The 16147-nt window shown below is 38.5% G+C and overlaps 1 protein-coding gene across 1 annotated transcript in view; it reads left to right on the top strand.

Annotated features, from left to right (window-relative positions):
* Window positions 1-16147, top strand: part of gnptab (N-acetylglucosamine-1-phosphate transferase subunits alpha and beta) — a 123056-nt gene that overhangs the window by 82316 nt on the left and 24593 nt on the right. Inside the window, exons 12-13 of the mRNA XM_028816454.2 lie at window positions 1848-2051; window positions 2361-3490. Coding sequence (XP_028672287.2) covers window positions 1848-2051; window positions 2361-3490 — 1334 coding nt within the window. The remainder of the gene's footprint in view (window positions 1-1847; window positions 2052-2360; window positions 3491-16147) is intronic.

Below are 16147 nucleotides of genomic sequence, written 5' to 3'. Positions count from 1 at the left end.
TGTATTTATTTACTCTGCGTATGTGTGTTTGTGTCTGTGCTAAGTAGTAAAAATTTACAGTTCATATTTTGATATGTAATGAAACTGAGCTAGACACAACTTAAATGTTTGATATATCATGAATTGTAACCTGACCAAATTGTTTCTCGCTAGTCAGAGGTTATCTATAGATATTAAAAATTGAATTGCATCTAGTCATTTTTATATGAAAAAAAAAACTTGCCATGTAAGCTCTGCTATTTGAAGATCCAGAAAAGAAAGTGAACAGGAGATAGGAAAGCAGATGCTACCACTGAAGCAGATATTGTAGAACAATGTGGTGCTGAACTGGAACAACCACCTCTCAGAAAGTCAGCTCTGGAAGATCTACTTTGTGATTATTTTAGTGAATCAGTGGCACTGCCCATTAGTAGTGAGAGAGCAAGAAATTGCAAAGAGTCCCCTATTTTACTCATGTGCTGTCCACTGGCGGAGAGAAAATGCTGTAAAGAATCCACTGCATTCCCCACTGGCCAAAACATATCTTTCATATGTTTCTATACTCAGTCCAGTTGTTAGATCTGAAACTTCAAATTACATGTCAAAATTAGTTTTGTGTTTGACTTGGTCATGTTCAGACATTCCGAAATAGGTTATGTATATCAGCATACTTGAATATCCAAGATGGACACCTCCATTGCCTGCTCTACAAAGACATTGTAGTGTTGTTAACAATATTTTTACTTAACTTTGCATGGCAAATACAGTAAGGTATTTGCCCAAAATACAAGCCTACTCTTTAATGGAAACAAATTGAGATGAGAGGTGCCAGCTAATTATGAAAGGACACACAAGATGGTCAAGGAGACATACATTAATAAAGTACAGAGGCAGTGAGAGATAGCATACAAAGCAAAGCAAAAGTGAATACAGTGCAACCATTTTTGGCTTGTAAGCCACGTAGACTGCAAAAATGATAATGAATTTGGCAACTATAGTACTGAAAAAATGCGTTGCGGTTCTAGTGTTAAATGCTGCTTGGTAAACTACAAGCTTGTCTGCCATATGTGCCAGATTGATGGAGTACTGCTGAGATGGTTGTCCTTCCGACAGGATCTCCAGCTCAGCAGAGGACTTCTGACCAAAGCCCTTCTTGCCTGGATACTCAGTGTGGCAGGATGGTTAACTCTAGGAAGACTTCTGGTGTTTCCAGAACTAATTCCATTTCACAGTTATTGGGGCTGCCGTGCCCCAGAACGTTAAAAGTTTTAGTAATCGTTTTATGCCCTTACTGTGATCTATGTCTCACCATAATTTTATCATTTAGGTTTACATGGAGTTCCTCAGACTTCATGGCTTGGTTTTTGCCCTGACATGCACAGTGAATTGTAGGACCATATATACATACATACATACATATGCACATGTCTTTCTATGTCGAATCAATTCAGTTTGCCACAGATGGACTTCAGTCATGTTCTAGAGGCATTTCAAAGATATTTAATGCAAACCTGATGCTCCTCACAACAATTTCGAATGCCATAGAAAGTGTCTGAACAGTTAAATGAGAGGTTTCTGTTTTTGATTTTTAATAAATTTGCAGATCTTTCTGAAAACATGTTTTCATTTTGTCAATTGTCTTTATGGGTTATTAAATGTAGATTGCAGCACAAAAAAGGCTAATTTATTGATTTAAAATTAAATCTATAACATAATAAAGAATACCCAATGTAAAGGGGCCTGAATACTTTCTGGGTCCACTTTATGTACTGAATGTATATAGCTAGGTAGATATATTTTGCCCCAGTCATTGCTTGTACAAGTAGTGTACAGTAGCAAATAAAGTGCACATTTTTTCTTTGATGCAGGGGCTGCAGGAAATGCTCGTTTTGGTGGAGGTGGAGGAGCAGTAGGTGGCAATGTTCCATCCTGGCAGTTTGGAGGGATTGGTGGGATTGGCGGTCAACCCTACTGTAGCCAAGGTTGTGCTAATTCCTGGCTGGCAGATAAATTTTGTGACCAGGCCTGCAATGTACTTTCCTGTGGATTTGATGTTGGAGATTGTGGACAAGGTAAGTGCAACTCTTGGATGATGATGTAGTTATAGTATGCTGCCGCATACATAATAAGTTTATTCTTTTTAAAAAACATCAGAATAAATATCAAGTTTATAAAATATTACATATTTTCAACTGCTATTTGAAATAACTGTTTTGAAAGTCTGTTGAATACTGTACAATCTTTCATAAATTTAGTAATGTTACTCAAATGTAATTTTCAGCACACTTTTCATAATTATTGCAAAACCATTTGAATTTAGTCTATTGAAATTATTATTTGGATGTATTGAAATTAACCATTTGCTTTTGTCTTTTGCTTAGATCATTTTAATCAGCTTTATAAAGTTACTTTAAAACTAAACCAGACGCACTACTCCATTCCTCGTGGAGAAAACAAGCCATACTTCAGCTTTGCTGGCATAGCAAAGCGGATTTCAGATGCAACAGTTGACGATAACTCCATTGTACGCCATACCTCTGTTGCCAACAAATGGAAGACTATTCACTTGATTCTTTATGAAGGGATGAATGCAACAGTACTGCATTATAATTTAACTTTCCAGGATAATCATGATCAAGAATTTAAAATGCAACTTACCGTGGCGGTTGAAACAAGAGAAACAATAAAACCAAATGTAAGTGGGATTCGCATCGATTCCAAGAGTAGTATTTTATCAACAACTTCTCCACCTGAAGCAGAGGTTCTCTTTGAAGACATTCCTGAAGACAGAAGGTTTCCAAGGATTCAGAAACGAGTTTCAGATGAATCCAGCTTGTTAATTTCAGTGCCTGCTCTAAACATATCTCTTTTGCCAATTGAAGTTCAAATCTTATTACAGGAATTAGATGCAAAACTACAACAGGGAGACATTACACTTAAAGGTTACAATCTTACCAGAGCTTCACTTCTGAAACCTTTTAAATCAGTTGCTGAGTTCCAGGACAGTACGCATAATCTGAATGTGCCTGAGATCAAGGCTCCTAAGGAGCAAGGAAATGTGAAATTAAAGCAAACAAGTAAAATATTAACTGGAACAGATCCCAAAAAAGATATAGTTCAGCTGAATTCATCAACTGTCAAATCAGGACTTGTTGACCTCTATAAGGCTACTGCTATTCATGTGACAATTGATTCTCAGTTGTCTCATATCAAACTGCAAAATGCCTCTACTGTAAAAGAAAATTTAAATAGGCTTGAACCTGAACATAAGCCAACAAACAAAAATTTGTCAGCAGAAAAATTTTTGAGTGCTCTCATTGGCAGTAATTTAAAAGTGAAAGAACTAAGTACGAAAATGAACGAGAAACAGGTTTTCACTAAAGAACTATTGGATGACAAACTGAAGGAAAATAATAATCCAGCTATGGGACGTAGACTTCAGTATTTTTCTCCTGTTCATGGAGGTTTTCTTCCCTGGGAAAGAAAAAAATATTTTTATGATTTATTAGAGGTTAGTACTGTTGTTTATATTTATTTATATGTTGTTTTATATATATATATATATATATATATATATATATATATATATATATATATATATATCTGCGGTGGGTTGGCACCCTGCCCAGGATTGGTTCCTGTCTTGTGCACTGGGATTGGCTCCAGCAGACCTCCGTGACCCTGTGTTCGGATTCAGCGGGTTGGAAAATGGATATATATATACACACACACACACACATACACATTATGGCCAAAACCCCAAATTGGGAAATGGCCAATGTCGCTGTAAATTGACAGGCCAATGTCCAATCTTTTCCTCGATTTTGGGATTTGGCCAGCCAGTTTGCGAAATGTCATGGGGCGATCGGTCAAAGTCAGAAGAAAAAAGGCATGAGCAGCGATTTGTTGCGCACTTAGTAGTGCAATTGCGGAAAGCGGATGCCACTTAGTTGTTTCACAGTAATTAAGATTAGGTATATAAGTAGGTTTCATATTTCTGTTATCATTTTAGCCCTAAAATAGTGACTTAACATCAGGGACCTATTTTATTGACCTTAAGGTTAGTGTTTGGGCAAGGGGAAGGCCATCTCAAGTGGCGTCCACATTCTGAACAAGACCCGCCTTGAGCAGTTTCTCGTGCAGAATGTAAAACACACTTCTGAATCTGCATCTGAAATTTTTAAGCATCTTCACACCTTGAGCGGACAGTCTTACATCAGCGCATCAAATTTTGGCCAGGGAGTTCTCACCACTTCGCAAAGTGGCCGGCCAAAGTAGCATATACACTGGTCATTTCTCGTAATTTGGACTTTTGCCACACCTCTTGGCCAAAGTGCGAAACGGCCGGCCAATTCAGGAACTGGCCGAACTTCAGGTTTTGGCCGTAACATACATACATATATATATATATATATATATATATATATATATATATATATATATATATATAAAATATTTTCTATTATTGTCAGCTATTTAGCTCAAAAAAAAAAATCAATGAGTTCTCCTACTGATGACAAGAGAATCCACTAGACCAGGGGCCTCATGTATAAACGGTGCGTACGCACAGAAATGTTGCGTACGAACGTTACCACGCTCAAATCACAATGTATAAAATCTAAACTTGGCGTAAAGCCACGCACATTTCCACGGTACCTCATACCCTGGCGTACGCAATATCTCTGCTCGGTTTTGCAGACTGGCGGCACCCAGCGTCAAAGCAGTGCTACTGTTCCTGTGTGGTCACCCTTTCTTTCTTAGTTCCACATTCCTAACTGCATATTGTTTATTAGTGTAATGCATCTGATTATAATTAACCTGCAGCAATATAATGGTCCAGAGAATAGCCATAGTATTCCAAATACCATAACTGCTTTAGCATTGTTACTCTCACTGCATCTTCTTCTTTCAGCTGCTCCCGTTAAGGGTTGCCACAGCAGATCTTCTTTTTCCATATTACTCTCACTGCACCACTCAGAGTATTTATATCACTGTATCTGAGTGGGGAATCACAGCAGCAGCTGATTGGAAAGAATTATCGGTATACAGCATGAAGTAGACGCTGCCTCAGCCACGGCAAAATGCTTCAAAGCCTTTCCTGTATCAAGTCACGGTTCAGAAAAAGTTCCCAAGAGCTATAAACGCACTCAATCAGTCCATCAAGCGCTCCTTGTAGAACCGTTTGTACTTATAAGTACAATTACCCCACTGTAAACGTGCACTACAGTTATAATATTGCACAACCTGCGCCACTTTATAAAGTGCGTATTTACATATGATGACGATATCATTTTTAAGATGAAATGCAGCAAAATTTGTTGATTATATTATACAGATAAAACTTTAACTTCATTTAAATAATCTGTATTGTTAATAATTAAACATGTGAGGACACGGTGCCGCAGCGCTAAGCTAGTTCATGGATTGTTCCTGCATTGCGTTGTATTCTTGCTGGTGCTGACGCGACACTGGAAGGATAGATGGATAGAATAATTAAACATGTACTACGAAGATATTTCAATGTTCCTTAAAAGTTTTGAAGAATCGGGGTTCTAAGCTTACAGATGGCTACACGTCTATTACAGAGCTGATTGTGTGGCGATTGGGTATTTGGAGAAAGAAAAGTAAGGACAGGAATTGGACAGTACTTCTGTAATAAATTATTTCATCGAAGGTCGCAAATGGCGCAGCAAGCCTCTTGTGTGAGACATGAACAAGCACTGCGCCACCATGTTCCCATGTTTAATAACATGCTTTCATTCCTATCATCATGAAAAAGATATTACGTATACATCTCAGTATTTTAATTATTCAGAGAGCTGTAATATCACAAATGCAATGGATTATGTGTCCATTCAGAGAAAGAGAAAGCCCGTTTAAGAAGTAGGTAGTGATTCACACACAGAGCACAAAGAAGATCAAATACAGAACAAAGCATTTAACGTGCTACTTTAGTTACGATGGGATTTGAGAAACTAGTAAATTAAACGATTTTAAGATGAACTTTACGATATTCTACTTTAATGGCAAAATAAACTACATGATTAAAGTGGAAATTTCGAGATTAAAGTTGACATTTCGTGGTTTTTTTCCCACTGTGTGCCTATTTTTTTTGTCTGTACCCTAATAAGCTTTCATATGACACTCAGACGGTGGGCTACGACTCGCCTTTTCACGCCGACTTTGATATGTGACTTCTTTTTTTATTTCTGGTACTGTGTGACTTTATGAACTTGAGCTTTCGAGTTTCTCCGACACTCTGTCGCTTGATCAACTATCTTTTGTTGTTTATATCACTGTTTAAACCAACAAATAGTACGTTTTTCCTTTGCCTCCACTTGGTATTTGCTGAAATTCTTATATTTTCCCCCGTGCTTTTCCCATTGTCTTTTCACAGAAGGCTGAGCTTAAGGGCTATTTATATTGTTTTGCATATTCAAAGAGGCGTAATTCTGGGAGGAGTTGGGGTGGGACAGAAGGTGCTTGCACGTGCGTTACTTTTCACGCTGATCGGGATTTATGTAGCGGAAGACGTGAAAGTTTGCATACGTACAGATCCCTGCATCTGGATTTTTCTGTGCGTACGCACATTCCCGGTTTTGTGCTTATGCCATGTTATAGTGTGAGTTCTACGCACGGCGTTATACATGAGGCCCCAGGTGTTTCCAAACTTTAAGTCCCCCCACCAAACATGATGTACCACCTGGTCAGTGCCCCCCACTAATATTAACCCAATGTTGTCAAGGTGGGCATGATCCTGGATCTTGGATACGGCAAACAGCAGATTTACAGCATGATTTTGGACGATAGCAGACCTATTATCCAAAGTAAACACATAATTTTAACAGACTGTTAACAATTATGTGGTCAAATATCACACAATATCACTCAGCTGGGGTCAGTCAGTCAGTTGGTCATTTTCCAACCCGCTATATCCTAACACAGGGTCATGGGGGTCTGCTGGAGCCAATCCCAGTCAGAACAGGGCGTCAGCCCACCGCAGGGCACACACACACACACCAAGCACACACTAGGGAGAATTTAGGATCACCAATGCACCTAACCTGCATGTCTTTGGAAGGTCGGAGGAAACCCACACAGACACGGGGAGAACATGCAAACTCCACGCAGGGAGGACGAGGGAAGCGAACCCAGGTCTCCTTACTGCGAGGCAGCAGCGCTACCACTGCGCCACCATGCTGCCCTCGGCTGGGGTGCTCAACCTTTTTCTTTTCCTAGCACCTCCAGTAATTGAAATGTACTAAAGTACTACCATTTTTTTTTTTTATCTTAAATTGTTAAGGCCATGGCAGTTGAGTGCATTACTTATTATTTTCTTTGAAACAACTGTACCTGCTAATTCCAGGTCTGTCTGAAGCTCTCTGTGAATGGTCATTGGCTCTTGGACAACTGTTGATTATTGATTATTGTTTTGACTCCTCTGTCAGAAATCTTGTGAGGAGCAGCTGGTCGTGGCCGGTTTATGGTGAAGTGATGTTCTTTCCACTTCTGGATTGTGGCCCCAACCGTGCTCACTGGAACATTCAAAAGTTAAGAAATATGTCTGAAACCAATGCCATCAGTATGTTTTGCAACAATAAGGTTGCAAATGTCTTGAGGGAGCTCTTTGTTTTTACCCATCATGAGAGGCGATGCTTCTTGCATGACACCTTGGTAACGAGAAACCTTTCTTTAGGTCATCAGTTAGGACTAAACCAGCTGATATTAATTTGCACTGATAGGGTAGGATTGCATTTTAAATACTGACAGATTTCAGCTGGTTTCCTGGCTTTCCATGCCTTTTTGCACCTCCTTTTCTTAATGTATTCAATACTTTTTCCCTGTGTCATTCTAGTTTATTACACATAATTTTTGGACTTATTTGTTTTGATTTCTTTGTTTGTGTGGATTACTTGTGTTGTTACCGACATCTGGTACAAATTTCATGTCAGTAGCCCCATTAGAAATATATTTACTGAGAAAAATATTGACGCGTTCAATACTTACTTTCCCCACTTTAATTTTTGGTCAAAAAAGAAAAAAAGCAACAGTGTATAGGTTTGGCCTGATTCATGGCTGCCCAGTTCTGCTTCTAGGTTCAGCCTGTTCATACATCTTTTTTTTTGTTTGTTTAACACTAGAATTACCAGAGTCTACGAAAAAACTCGTAGATCCGGCCCACCTTAAAACCGTTCTCACCTCTCTTTTGTCTTCTAAATGAGCCGATTAAGACGAGCCAGCAAGCAGCCGGCTATTCCATTCCCCACCGTCGCAGAATGTTCACTAAGTTTTCCCAGCTCATGCCTTGTTTGATTATCTGGGAGTGACTGAACTGCTGGAGTTTTAGAGTGGAAATAATAGATCGTTATTTGGAACACACGCATTTCATGCGTGTTCTGTTTCTACAGTAATTTGTGTAAACACATTGTTAAAACAGAAACTTTTTCATATTTTAGTAATAAATGTTACAAAATGTGGCATAAACTATAGCATTTGTGAAGCCTGACGTCCAAACATAAAATAAACACTTTCACAAAAGGTTCAACGATGCTACAACACCTTCTGTGGCGTAGCAGTAAGATTTGCTGACTTAGCACTACAGCAGCCTTGCCGTGCATTACAGACCCGAGTTCGATTCCCTGCTGGGGAGGAAGTGCTTTTTTTTCTTTGTAACCTCAAACAGACATAAAATTTATAAATTGGTATGCACTGTAAATCGTTAAATTTGAAATGTCGATCGCGGTTATTTCTGTTGATTAATTCATACATTTTTAATTAGAGTCAAAACAGGAGCTTATTCAGCTTCTGATCTGACTCTAACAGTGCCACAGTATAAATTCACACCCAATCTGACGCTGTTCGTTTTCAAATAATATTGTACTAGTGCGATTATGTTTTCTGATTGCTACTATTCGCGTCGTCATAAAATGATTTCTTCAAAACGTCACATATTTGTCTCTTTCTTTTTTTAAAATGTGCGTTAATCACCACCAGCATGTTGTAGCACACAGCAACTGGAACTGCATGTTCTTGCGCGCACTGAATAAGACAGCGCTATATGCAATCATCAGATTCAAATGTTAACAGTTCACAGTTCACACACACGCAAGGATTGTCTTTCTTACATTTACAACGTGTGTACCTGTTACAATGTATTCACTTCTCTCTATGCTGTGGTTTCTATTACACACCTGAAAGAAAGACAATATATGTGAAAACATCATTGCACTAATGCAATATTATTTGAAAACGAACCGCGTCAGATCGTTTGTGAATTTATGCTGGAACTGGAAATTCTCTGATGTGGAATCAGTTCTGTATGGTTGTGGGCATGGGTGTGAGTGGTGGACATAACTGGGAATTACTGTGAATTTGTGTGGTGTTTTGAGATAATGAATAGAGCTACAAATTACAGGTGCTTGCTCAGTGTAATAGAAACCATAGCACAGAGAGGTGTGTACACTGTAACAAGTACACATGTAAATGTGGGAAGGGCGCTCCTTGGGTGAGCTATAGCACGTCTTTATGTGAAAACAGCAGTGTCAGATGGGGAGTGTCTGATGATTGCATATAATGCTGAAGTTAATACTCTTTACTATGCTTTCCTCTGCATGCCCTGGAGTACAAAAGAAACCGCATACAGCAACATGTGGGGACTGGCAAGATTGGGGAAAAAAAACACTCGGTCGTATGTATCGTGATACACTGCAGAGCTATAGCGCGTCTTTATGTGAAAACAGCAGTATCAGATGGGGTAGGAAGAATGAAAAGTGAATAAAAAAAACAAAGCTAACCTTTACAGATATCATAAATTACACCGGCTGTTACAGACTGAAATCAAACGTATCTTTTTATTCTAAAATAGTAAAAATAAGAGCAGTTCACTTCTCAAAAGGGAGTCGTGCAGGATCGAACTCGTGGCCTGTTGCTTGCCAATCAGCAACTGATACTGTTGTGCCACAGCAGCAGTCGGTGCAAATAAGTGTCAATGTCGCACACTAAGGTGGCTTCTTTTTCTGCAGTTGTATTTTTGAATAAAAGCGCACTTGTTCCGTTATATTTGTACCTTTCGTGAAAGTGTTTCTTTGATATTTGGACTTCAGGCTTCATACATTATATAATTTATGTCTACATTTTGTCATTTACTACTAGAATATGAAAAAAGTTTCTGTTTTAAAAATGTGTTTATACAGATTACTGTAGAAACGGAACACAAATGAAATGCGTGTGTTCCAAATAACGATTTATTATTTCCACTCTAAAACTCCACTTTACTCCCAGATAATCAAATCAAGGCATGAGCTGGGAGAAGTTCGTGCACGTTCTAAGTCAGTGGGGGGATGGAATAGCCGGCTACTTGCAGCTTGTACATTTAGATGACAAAAGACGATGGCGGAGAGGTGCGAAAGGATTTAAGAACCGATTTAAGGTGGGACGGATCTACAAGTTTTTTCGTAGGCTCTGGTAATTCTAGTGTTAAGGAACGATGCAGGGTACCGAACACTACCAATTCTAAAAGCTTTCAGGTGTTGATTAATACTGCATTAAAAATACTAAAGTGAAATGTTACATACATGCATTTTATTATTAATAACTGTTAAAATTTTGTCTTTCTTCCTCATTGTACACTTTTTGTACTAGTCTGCCAACTTATAAATCTGTTCTCAAAATGATGATACAGTAAACAATTTACCAAAACTAAAAACATTATAATTTTGGCACAATGAACCTGAGACAGAGAGTTAAAGTGATAGAGAAAGGCGAGTACAGACTGCTTGTGTTGGGGTGATTAAGAAAGCTCTAACAGGTTATAACATACTATTTTCCAAGAATCTGTTGGTCTTAGTGCATCATTCTACACTTTCGAGCAGAGCTATGTTGTGTTTTCCACACATTGAAGAAGGAGATATTTTAAGAATGGTTGCATTCCATTCTTTTCCAAAACAGACTAAACAGACTCCAAGCTTTTTTTTTATATTTAATGCAATCAGTTGTTTTGTGTTTAATATTTGTAGTGCTGGGCAATACTGACAAAATTCAATATCACGATATTTACCCAGTATATTACAATATCACAATATTTATTGATATTTAAATATAAACTAATAAAGATAATACTGTGCCTCCAGAGTATCTGTACTCTGTGTCAAAAAAGAATTCCAAACTTTATACAGTATTTCAAAATTTAATTTGGTTTATTTTATGTGCTTTGAACTTTTCTTTCAAAGCAATTGTAATAATTTCAGTAGTTATTGTAAAAAAAATAATTTACCAAATGGCATTATAGTTAACTCTTACTGATAGATAGATAGATAGATAGATAGATAGATAGATAGATAGATAGATAGATAGATACTTTATTAATCCCAAGGGGAAATTCACAAACTCCAGCAGCAGCATACTGATAAAGAACAATATTAAATTAAAGAGTAATAAAAATGCAGGTAAAAACAGACAATAACTTTGAATAATGTTAACGTTTATCCCCCCGGGTGTAATTGAAGAGTCGCTTAGTTTGGGGGAGGAACGATCTCCTCAGTCTGTCAATGGAGCAGGACAGTGACAGCAGTCTGTCGCTGAAGCTGCTCCTCGTATCTGGAGATGGCACTGCTTAGTGGATGCAGTGGATTCTCCATAATTGACAGGAGCCTGCTTAGCGCCCATCGCTTTGCCACGGATGTCAAACTGTCCAGCTCCATGCCCACAATAGAGCCTGCCTTCCTCACCAGTTTGTCCAGGCGTGAGGCGTCCTTCTTCTTAATGCTGCCTCCCCAGCACACCACCGCATAGAAGAGGGCACTCGCCACAACCATCTGATAGAACATCTGCAGCATCTTATTGCAGATATTGAAGGATGCCAGTCTTCTAAGGAAGTACAGCCGGCTCTGTCCTCTCTTGCACAGAGAATCAGTATTGGCAGTGCAGTCCAATTTATCATCCAGCTGCATTCCCAGGTATTTATAGGTCTGTACCCTCTGCACACAGTCACCTCTGATGATCACGGGGTCCAGGAGGGGCCTGGGTCTCCTAAAATCCACCACCAGTTCCTTGGTTTTGCTGGTGTTCAGGTGTAAGTGGTTTGAGTCACACACCATTTAACAAAGTCCTTGATGAGGTTTCTATACTCCTCCTCCTGCCCACTCCTGATGCAGCCCACGATAGCAGTGTCGTCAGCGAGGTTTTGCACGTGGCAGGACTCCGAGTTGTATTGGAAGTCTGATGTATATAGGCTGAACAGGACCGGAGAAAGTACAGTCCCCTGCGGCAATCCTGTGTTACTGTCCACAATGTCAGACCTGCAGTTTCTGAGACGCACATACTGAGGTCTGTCTTTAAGATAGTCCACTATCTATGCCACCAGGTATGAATCTACTCCCATCTCTGTCAGCTTGTCCCTAAGGAGCAGAGGTTGAATGGTGTTGAAGGCGCTAGAAAAGTCTACAAACATAATTCTTACAGCACCACTGCCTCTGTCCATAAATATTTCAATGTAAAAATTGCACTTAAATTGAATTAAACTAAAACTAAAAAAACTGCTCACTTAAGTAGACAAATATTACAGTTAACTCTAATAACTTTTCAAGGATTTTAGATATTTTAACAGTATGGATAAAATATAATACAATAAAAAACAACGTAAATATATCAAATAAAACTTAAACAAAATTATGACTGTTCCCAAAGTGTGTGTTCTAGTGAAGACATAGACTTTATGTGCTGTTATTAACACAGAAAACTGTCATACAGGCTAGGGGGCAGAAAGACAAGCCTGTCTGCATTGTCAAGCTTGAGTGATGCTATGGCAAGTAACAATGTTATCTGTACTAAATGTCCTTTCATATGGGGCAGTTATTGCAGGAATTTATAGGTATTTCTCTGCTTGTTAATTAGGGCTGCAACTAATGATTATTTTGGTAGCCAACTAATCGTTCAATTTTTTTTCGATTAGTCACGATTATTTCATGCCTGACTATTTTAAAGCCTGCGACCTGTAGTAGTACATCCTGTTCTGGGGTCCAGTGCATGTCTTACCTCATCTGCTCACGTCTGTCCACCTGTGAATGTCACCCTGATGTCTCTGCATTAACGCGATTAAAATCAATAATAATCAAATTAAAATAACAACCAGTGAAACATAATCAGATGTTTTTATATTCGTGTGACCATCACAATAAAAAAGAAATACATTAAACAATACAAACTACAGTGTATGTAGTCTTTAAATAAAAAAAGTGCATTTAACTTAATCAAAAAATACATAGTTTAAACAGAAATGTTTTTTAGTAATAAATGACAAAATGTAGACATAAATTATATAATGTGTAAAGCCTGAAGTGCAAAGATCAAATAAAGACTTTCACAAAAGGTTCAAGGATGATACAATAGCTTCTGTGGCGCAGCGGTCGGAATTGCTGTCTTATAATCAAGAGTCCCCCGGTTCGATCCTGACTGCCTCGTATATTTACCGTTTTGAGTAGCGAGTTGCTCTTATTGTTAATATTATACAATAAACATACACTTGATTTGCGTCTGTAACAGCCACTGTAAATGTATAGTATTACTTGTAAAAGTTACCGTTTTTTTTAACTTTTATTCTCTCAGTCACGATCACGATACATACTACCGCCCCCCCAGGGATCTGATGCTGTTACTTTTTATCTGAAACTGGGAATAACTGTAGATGTGAGTGGTGTTTTGAGACAATCGAACTGGAAATTCTCTGATCTGGATGGATAAAAGCCGACGCACAAATGCTGGCGAATCTGCCTTATTCGTATCTCATTGTCACTTGATTTTTTTTATTCATTATTATTGATTGTTCCTGCTTACACTGAATTAGTATGCACCTTATGGCCCGTGATGTCAAAGCCACACTGACAAAAAAACAGAGACATAGGTATATATGATATTTGGAATTATTCATTTTATGACCTTATAGTATATTTCGGAAAACATTGTGGCACGGATGCAAAATTATTCATATTTATTCGCATACCTTCTTGCGGTTGTAATCAGTGACCGCGTTTTTTTTTTTTTTTCCCCCCGACCTTGCCCAGTCCGCACAGGACTCCGGGACATGCAGAGGAAAGAATGTTCCTCTGCAAGGTGAGCCAAGAACGCTCTTCTTTTCTCAGTGGACCCTGTACATGCCTTGCACAGTATATGTGCTTTGATCGCCGCCAGGTCAAGCTTGTTATAGCACAAGCAACTGGCCACCTGCATGCTCCTGCTAGCACTGAATAAGCTCACACCTTCTGGTGTCAGCGCACAGCACTGGGGGAAAAAAAAGAAACAGACAAATATATGTGACATTTTGAAAAAATCATTGTATGACCTGAATAGTACCAATCAGAAAACACCATCACACTAATGCAATATTATTTGAAAACGAACAGATCGGATGTAAATTTGTTACTTGTAAAAGTTAGCTTTTTTCACTTTTATTTTCTCAGTCTCGTTCACGCTCTCCCTTCCCTCCTGATCTGACCCTAACTAACTAACAGCGGCAGCATAAATTCTCAAGAGACTGCGACATCACAGCTCCAGGATGCTTGTGTTTCTGATGCTCATGCATCGCGGTGGTGCTGCCATGAAAAGAAAGCTCCGCTTTGCATAATCTGCATTCAACTTTTTTTTCTTTATCGGTGAAGTGATCCCACACTGTACAAAGTTTCTGTCTCAATTTTTTTCCATCTCCTTCCCTCTCCTCTATCCGACTCGCCATTGCAACAACGTTTATTTTCCTCTACATTCTTCTTCTCCTCAGACGTTCTTTCTTTGTTGGTAGGACTGTGTGCAGTCTTGACAAACAATAACAAATGATACTGCCCCCAGACGTTCATGTAGTGCATTGCAGTTACAAAAACCAATGTGGTTCTTTGTGACTGGAGCCTCTATTGAAGGTTCTGTTTATGACGCGTCGACAATAAAAAAATCTGCGTCAATGATTTTTTGTAGTCGACATCATCGATTACGTTGACTAATCATTGCAGCCCTATTGTTGATGTGCTTGGGGTGTTATTGGTTCCATTGGGTTACCACCATTGTAGAGGATCATACTCACTGTCTGTATCAGCCTTTTACAAATGGCTTTGCAGCTCTTTCCCAATTGTGCTTCTGCTGGCAAGATTATTTCCCGAGCTTTTTGAATCTTTCTTAAGCAGCTTCCTAGAGACATCTTACACTTTGGTTCATGAGCCTCAGCAGCCATATCTGATGTTCCTTGTAAAAATTCTCGCAAACCCCCGTTAAAGTTAACTTTTTTTCTCTTAAAAAATAGCAGTTTTAATGGTGCTTATAGTTTATGTGAATGTCTCAACAAGAGAAGAAAACTGAAGAATACATTTAATACCCAATTTTCTTTTGCAAATGGAAATCATATTGTGTAGAGGCCATATGATTTTTGGGAAAAATATTTCATTACTTTCCAATTAGAGCATTTACTTCCAGAAGGCAGGTTGGGACAAAATAAAATGGAAAACTAAATTGACACATGGAGCTGAAATTCTTTATAATGTATAGGCTAATTAAAATCTTGGCTGTTAGATTTAAAAAATTGTGTAAAGTTAGTACGATGTGAAAACTTAATGTCTTTTTTTTTTAATTACCAATAGACAGATGAAGACACTGTCTAAAACACTGTAATCTCATCAAACGTTTTGAGGTACATTAGTATTGTTTCTAGTTGTCATGCACTCTAGAGCAGGGGTAGGCAATGTCGGTCCTGGAGTGCCGCAGTATGTGCAGGTTTTTGTTCCAACCCAGTTCCTTAACGAGAACTCAATTATTGCTGATGAAGCACATATTGCTTAAGTGACATTTTAATGCTTCATTTTAGTGGTCTCGCTTGTTAAGGTTCTCCAACCTTAATTGCTTATTTCAATCTTAAACTGCTGCATTCAGTGTTTTAATTGCTCCTTATTAGCAATAAGATGTAAAACAGGGGTAGGCAATGTCGGTCCTGGTGAGCCGCAGTGGCTACAGGTTTTCATTCCAACCCAATTGCTTAATTAGAAACCAATCATTGCCAATCTCAGACCTTATTTAATTTTATGGCTTGTTAGTCTGTGCAATGTAAGGCTTTTATATCGTAGATTTTTTTCCTTTCCAAGGATATCATCCAAATGATTTGAAGCCTAAAACAGATCATTTTCAGTCTGTCACATTT

This window comes from Erpetoichthys calabaricus, chromosome 1, assembly GCF_900747795.2.
Source record: "Erpetoichthys calabaricus chromosome 1, fErpCal1.3, whole genome shotgun sequence".
In the NCBI taxonomy this organism is placed as follows: Eukaryota; Metazoa; Chordata; class Cladistia; order Polypteriformes; family Polypteridae; genus Erpetoichthys; species Erpetoichthys calabaricus.
This window is presented reverse-complemented; position numbering and strand designations above follow the sequence as displayed.